General features: G+C 47.6%; 1 protein-coding gene across 1 annotated transcript in view; it reads right to left on the bottom strand.

Annotated features, from left to right (window-relative positions):
- Nucleotides 1-3,028, bottom strand: part of HSF2BP (heat shock transcription factor 2 binding protein) — a gene marked incomplete at its 5' end in the record, with an annotated part of 66,995 nt that extends 63,967 nt beyond the window's left edge. Inside the window, one exon of the mRNA XM_084873695.1 lies at nt 2,881-3,028. Coding sequence (XP_084729821.1) covers nt 2,881-3,028 — 148 coding nt within the window. The remainder of the gene's footprint in view (nt 1-2,880) is intronic.
- Nucleotides 3,029-7,719: the final 4,691 nt, after the last annotated feature.

The following is a 7,719-nucleotide window of genomic DNA, read 5'->3' on the forward strand; positions in this document are numbered from 1 at the left end:
TTTTTTTTAATTATTTAGGCTACAATGGATAGAACAGACTGGAGAGTGGCAATGAGTGAATGCTGCCAGGAGGCAGAAATTCAGGCAAAAATGATAGGGGCCTGGACTCAGATGGTGGCAGTGACAATGAAGGTAAGCTGGCAAACTCAGGCTGCACCCGTGAAGGGAAATGTGTAGGACTTACTGGAAGACCACTGAGAGTTGAACAGTGAGCAGGAGAAGTGGGCAACAAGGAGGATCCTTGATTAATTGGTCTCTGTGTGGATGGTCTGAGACTCAGACAGCACAGTTTTATGTGAGGAGGGAGGAGGGATATCATGAGAGAGGTTAATATAATGAGTCAGATGTAGAAAGTAAAAATGAGCTTGCTCTGAGAAAGTGAAACTCTGCCTGCAATTGTCATGCTGGGATAACAAACACACATTAAGCTAGCTGCCACGTTAACAGGAAACAATACTTTTCTCATGAACACGCTGCAACTGTAAGAGTCATAATAACCCCTTCTTTCAGTGACTGCTAGTTTCTTATTCACAGAAAGCTTATTCTATAAAATCCCACACTACCAGAAATTTTACTTATACCAGTAAGAAGGAAACATCCCAATCTTGCTGGGATAGAGCGAGTAACCTTGATTTCCAGCTAGCTGCCAAGATTCAAATAAGGATTTCTAGACACTGAGTCCACATCTATGTAAATTTTGTAGTTTTCAAGGAAGTGGGCCCTGGCTCCACTGCCGTGAGACCTGATGCTGACTCCTTGGCACACCCTACTTTGCTTAGAGCCCATCAAAACATGATTTTATTTGCATTTCACCTAAACTCCACCCTGCCCCAAATCCTACAGCAGCTCTGTCCTTTCCTCTGGTGTGTGGTCTCCCTCACCACAATGAGTCCATAAACCTGACTGTGAGACTATCAGATCCTTTCTGATGGCCATAGACTGATTAGGCTAGGGCAAACATTTAAATTTTTGATTGCCAAACACGTAAGAAAAATACCACATAGCAATTAGGTCTTGAGCCTGGAGAGGTCTGAGCTAGAGATAAATACAGGGGCCACTGGCACCAAGATGGAACTGAAGCTGTGTGTGCATAGACTGCCCACAAAGAGGCCATGGCGTGAGAAACGAGTGGGCCTATGCCTGAGGCTCAAGAAACTCCATTGGCTGACAAAGAAGGATGAGTCAGCAGAGGAAAGTGAGAAGAAATGGCTTGAGAGATCAGTGAGGAAAGAGGTGACTAACTACATGACATGGGGAAAAGACAGATCTCCTAAAGTCTAACTTTGATCATGTCACCAGACTCATGGGTGGCCCTTGCTTTTGTAAGCACAATTTGATTTTGCTAGAGGACTGATCTCCAAAGACTGACCCATGCTAATCTGTTCATGAGACCCTGGTGCCTTTTTCAGAATGCCAGTTTTACTAATTTGCAGATTGACACACTCTGCTACTGGTTAGCACTTTCCTTCCTTGAAGATAAATACACTTGGGATGACTGAAGGTTATCAGAAGGTTGCCAGATGAACAAGGTGTCAGAACTGGGAAGTTTAAGAAACCAATGACCTGAAGCTATGGTGACCAGTGACATGGAAGTATCCAGCAGGGTCCTGATGGGAAACAAATCAACCCAGATGCTGAGATTTTATGGGCTAGCAAAGGTAAGAGACCGAACAGGGATGGTGAAGCGCCCAGCAATCAGCAATGCCCCTCAGCTGAAGGCATGAGGGGAGGAAACAGTGTTACTGGAGCCCAGTGAGAGCTGAGACTGTGGAGGGGGCCTTAGTGGGAGTCACAGCTGTGGAGACAAGAAGAAACACTCCAAGCCCTCCCCTCTGATGCCTTCCATTGGTGAGCCCTGCTGGAAACCAGCAGGGGAGCCAGAGGCAAGCATCCTGCAGAAACCTACAGCACATGGCAGAGGAGTGTGGATCTGAGGATTCCAGAGAGACAATAATGGGGTAGGGAGTTATGGCAACCACGAGCATTCTCCGGCTAATTGAATACGGCCGCCCCCTGACCAAACACATCTGCACAAACCAGAAACTTGTACTGTTAAGATAACTTCTTGTCTGGATTAGTGCTAGAAACACAACGTAGATCCCCTGGATGCACCTTTTCTACAGGTGACAGCAAATAGATGCATTGTGGTGAGTTAACCTTAACCACTGAAAGTTGATTTTAATTATAATTCAGCTTCAATTAGGCAAGTGCTGAATCAATCCTAGAATATCTCCAGGAACTTCAATAGGCTTCTAGATTGATATCTTATGCAAAGCTCAGCTCAACTCTCATAATCTAAATGGACAAGTCCTATCTAGCAAGCTGGAACTTAAACCAGTGCTAGAAACTGACCAATCCATTAACCTAGAGACAAGTAAGCCCACATTCAGCCATCACTAAAGACGCATTTAACTGCATGGCAAGATCCTTAACTTCCACCGGTAAGGACTTAATTTTTGGAGCAGAGCTTTTAAATTATAAAAATATAAAATTCTTCTACCAAGGAAGAGAGGTGGAGAGAAAAGTAAGCTGGTAAGAGATACTTCAGAAAGCTAGCAACCCTTCCTCCAACACAAACAACACACGTCCCTGTTACTCATTCGAGCCCCTCCCTTTCTAATATCTTCATCTGATTCTCCCAAGTGTAATTAAGGACTAGAACGGTACCTTGGGGTTCATTTACAATTACTTTACCTTGGGGTTCATTTACAATTACTTTACTTGAGCCTTGCTGCTCTCCATACCCAATCCCTTGGGTGCACGTGTTCTCGCGCTACTTCCCGTGCATTCTGGTGTGAGGGCGCGGGAAGCCCTCACACCAGAATGCTGGACCGGACTGCTGTCACCAGCAATGACTGCTAGAGATAAAGCAAGACTCACTTTTTTCTACAATCTTTAATTTCTGGAAGCTTTCCAGGACTTCCCCATTTAGTATTCTGGGTAAGAAGTCCCGTATTTGCATCACTTCAGTTGTCAGCCGTTCCAGATCCTTCTTTCGGACTTTAACAAATTCTTCTTTAGCTCCCATAAGCTAAAAGAACAAACAGGTCTTTAGATTATTACATTTCTCGTCAGATGACTAAAACCAGCAGCGTGTCTGCTTGCTTCCTTTATAATGCCTTTCGTGTTCATCGTTTCAAATGCATTCGAGTCTTTACCCAAAGTGCCCTCTGCTGTGTAGATTACATCTTAGAGCCCAAGCCCGGCCTTCAAAGTGGGAGCTATTTCTTCAAGTGCATACAAGGCCCTATTTCTGAACGTTAAAGAAAACGCTAGCAACTTTTCCTTCACGTTTCAGGGCCAAGCTAATCAGGAGGAAAGGAAGTTTACTAGATTCGGGTGCCCAAGCCCTTGGCTGGCCACCTCATTCAGTGTTCACCCTTTTAAGTTGCCCAGGTCAGAAAAAGGAAGTTAGGTGACTCAAAAGTACCGCCATGAACAGGGGGCAGAACCAAGATCCTTCTCCTCCATCACGTGTAGTGGAGGAGACATGATGAGGGCGACTCTGAATCTACACTAAGCCATGACACAAGCCTCCCAGCCACGCAGGGAGGGTCGGCTCCGGGTGTCAGAGGGGTGCCACCACCATTTCCTCTTCCTGATCCAAGCAGCCTTCTGGACCCGCCTCCAGTTTCAGAGGCAGGATCGCTGGCCTGCACCCCAGGCCCAGGCCACGCTATAGGCTCAGAGGCCCAGGGCCATTTCCAAGAGGTTGCAATACAGCGAGGGTACGCAAATGGTGGCAGCTCAGACACGCGGGCGGCGGCCCGGCCTCTCCTCACTGGCCCCCGGGCCTCCTCACTGACCCCGTGGGCCTCCTCAGCGCCGCCCGCCTCGCCCATGGCCGCCACTCAGGCCCTGGCAACCTGCGCCTGCGCCGCGCCCTCACACCAGAATGCACGGGAAGTAGCGCGAGAACACGTGCACCCAAGGGATTGGGTATGGAGAGCAGCAAGGCTCAAACCGCAAAGAGTTTGCGCAGATTCTCAGACCAGGGGTGGGCTCGGCCAGATCCCGCGTGGGCTCGTCTGGCTTGGCTGGAGTTTTAAACTTGTTAACTGCGAAGTGGAAGAACAGTAAGACCCAGGTGTAAGTATTGAGTGAAATAGTGTTTGCGGAGAGATGGTAACCGAAGGGGATGGGTCTAAGCTCCTCTAGCGAGGGTGGACGGCAGCTAACCACAGGTTCTTCTGGAAGTCTGTCCCTGTTAGGGAGTGTCAGTACAGCCAGCTAGCCGTAACTGAGATGACCATCATAAACTTGGAAACGTCACCTAGTCCAGTGGTCGGCAAACTGGGGCTCGCGAGCCACATACGGTTCTTTGGCCCCTTGAGTGTGGCTCTTCCACAAAATACCACGTGTGGACTCACACATACAGTGCGATGGAAACTTTGTGGCCCATGCGCAGGAGTCTGGTTTTGGCTCTCAAAAGAAATTTCAATTGTTGTACTGTTGATATTTGGCTCTGTTGACTAATGAGTTTGCTGACCACTGACCTAGTCCATTCGCTTATCCCAGATTGGCCAAATGGGTTCTTAAAATATGGTGCAGCTTATGGGTTGAAATACACGGTATTACTTTACAACTAAGACTTTAAGACTTCGTTTGTCGGGAAGAATCCAAGATGGCTGCACAGGTAAACACTTAGCTGCAGCCGCACACAACAATTTCAATAAAATACAACTAAAATATAAAATGGACATTACCCAGAACTACAGGAAAGTCGACTGACAGGAAATTCTACAACGAGAAGCAAGGAAAAAACCAGAAGGAAGCGCGGAGGAGCTGTAAAAGCCTAAGGTATGGAGACATGCGGCGCGCGCGGAGAGGACGGAGCTGGAGAGGAGGGAGGCTGAGTGCTTGGCTGGCATTCCCTAGCAGGAAGGAGATAAAAGCTCTGGACTGTGCTGAACCCCAGACCCGACAGCGCTGAACCCCAGTTTTAGGCCAGACCCTGGGGACCCAGGCTCAAACAGAGGGAGCCGGGGCTGTGAGGCAGAATACCAGGGGAGCAGAGAAAGGCAGTCCCGGAGGCGCGCACATTGCATGCAGAGGACGGACTGTTGACTCTGCTGCCAGATTGCCCTGGCGGGAAGGAGACAAAGGCTCCGGACTGTGCTGGGCCCCAGTTCCGACTTCTCTGAACCCCAGTTCTAGGCCAGACCCCGGGGACCCAGGCTCAAACAGAGGGAGCTGGGCTGTAAGGCGGAACCCCGGGGGAGCGGCGAAAGGAGGTCCCGGAGGCTTGCACATTGTGCACAGAGAAGGGACAGTTGGCTGTGCCGTGGGATTGCCCTGGCGGGAAGGAGACAAAACCTCCAGACTGCTCTGAACGCCACCTCCAACTCCACTTCCAACTGAACTGAACCCCAGTTCCAGGCTAATTGGGGGAGAGCCTACACTGTTTGGTAGCAGGCGAAAATCGAGGGCACCCTTCTCTCAGAGGTGCTTGCAGCGAGTACTGAAGGACCCTAAGGAACACTGAAACCCAGGTGCCCCATAGGGCGAGGCTGATGAAAGCCAAGCCTGTAGGCTCCACCCTGAAACTCCACCCCATCAGGGAAGCTGCGAAAATGCCAAGACAACGAAATAGATCACAAACGAAAGAAATGGAGGACAAAAAGCGACTGGATATAGAGTTCAAAACCACACTTATAAGGTTGTTCAAGAATCTCCTAGAAAAGGCCGATAAAATAAACGAGACCTATGAGGATATGAAAAGGGATCAACTAGAAATAATAAGGGATCAACAAGAAATAATAAGGGATCAACAAGAAACAAAGAATACATTGTCTGAAATAAAAAAATATTATACAGTCCTAAAAACAGAATGGAAAAACGTAAGAATCAAGTCAAAGATTTGGAAGATAAAGAGCCAGAAGACACCCCTCCGCAGAAGCAAGAAGGCAAGAGAATCCAGAAAATTGAAGATAATGTAAGAAACCTCTGGGATAACTTCAAGCGAACCAACATCTGAATTATGGGGGTCCCAGAAGATGAGAGAGAGCAAGATATCGAAAACATACTGAAAGAAATAGTGACAGAAAACTTCCCCCACCTGGTGAAAGAATTAGACTTACAAGTCCAGGAAGTGCACAGAACTCCAAACAAAAGGAATCCAAAGAAGACCATACCAAGACAAATCATAATTAAAATTCCAAGAGCAAAAGACAAAGAGTGAATATTAAAAGCTGCAAGAGCAAAGCAGGTAGTTACCTATAAAGGAGCACCTATACGATTGTCAGCTGATTTCTCAACAGAAACCATGCAGGCCAGACGGGAATGGCAAGAAATATTCAAGGTGATGAATAGTAAGAACCTACAGCCAAAGATAATCTACCCAGCAAAGCTATCACTCGGAATCGAAGGCCAGATAAAGAGCTTCACTAATAAAAAAAAAAGCTAAAGGAGTTCATCACCACCAAACCAGAATTATATGAATTGCTGAAGGGGGTTCTTTCAGAAGAGAAAGTAAATAAAGATAAAAGTTATGAACAACAAATACGTAACTATCAACAAGTGAATCTAAAAACCAAGGGAATTTTAAAAATCTGATGAACAATAGTAACTGTTGAATATAATAGAATCAGAGGTATGGAAGGGGAGTGAACTGATGATTCTTGGGGAAAAGGGGAGAGGGGGGTGTGGGAAGAGACTGAACATAAACTGTGCACCTATGGATGAGGACAATGGGGGGTGGGGAAAGGGCAGAGGGTGGGGTGGGAACCTGGTGGAGGAGAGCAATGGGGGGGGGGGGAGAAGAGGAACATTTGTAATAATATGAACAATATTTATTTTTTAAATAAATAAATAAATATAAATAAATAGACTTCGTTTGTCTCTGAAACTCGCAGGAAGTCCCCAGAGTGCATGCTCTCCAAGCCTGAGGGTGGTCTCACGAGGACACTCCAGATCCGTCTCCGCCTGGAACCTGCTTACACTTGCCCTTTCCCTGCCCGGGAACCAACCTCCACACAGGGACCTGCCCTCCACCCCAGCACCTGCCATCACCTGCCCGGGGCCCTGCCCTGCTGATATTCAGGCACCTGCGCCCACACTGGGACCTGCCCCTACACCAGGACCAAGACACAGACAGACGCTGGAAGGGCACTCACTGCCTATGCCTGGCCATAGAGGCCTCTCAGTGGGGCTGTCCCCAACATTCCACCAAGAAGGCAAAGAACTGCCAAGACCGGTTTGACTCAATGGATAGAGCATCGGCCTGCAGACTGAAAGGTCCCAGGTTCAATTCCGGTCAAGGGCATGTATCTTGGTTGCAGGCACATCCCCAGTGGGGAGTGTGCAGGAGGCAGCTGGTCGATGTTTCTCATCAATGTTTCTAACTTTCTGGCCGAAACCGGTTTGGCTCAGTGGTAGAGCATTGGTCTGCGGACTGAAAGGTCCCAGGTTCGATTCTGGTCAAGGGCATGTACCTTGGTTGCGGGCACATCCCCGGTAGGGGGTGTGCAAGAGGCAGCTGGTCGATGTTTCTCTCTTGTCGACGTTTCTAGCTCTCTATCACTCTCTCCTACTCTCTGTAAAAAATCAATAAAATATATATATTTTTTAAAGAAAAAGCAAAGAACGGCTCTTCTTCCCAGTCTCCACCTGTCGAGGCGGAATAAGAATAATACAATTAACAACTCGGTTCCGTGTATTTTGTAGGACAGCTACCAACCAAATGAGGGTTTTTGTAAAAAAATATATTTTATTGATTTT

This window comes from Pipistrellus hanaki, assembly GCF_964339955.1.
Source record: "Pipistrellus hanaki genome assembly, chromosome: 2".
Classification (NCBI taxonomy): domain Eukaryota; kingdom Metazoa; phylum Chordata; class Mammalia; order Chiroptera; family Vespertilionidae; genus Pipistrellus; species Pipistrellus hanaki.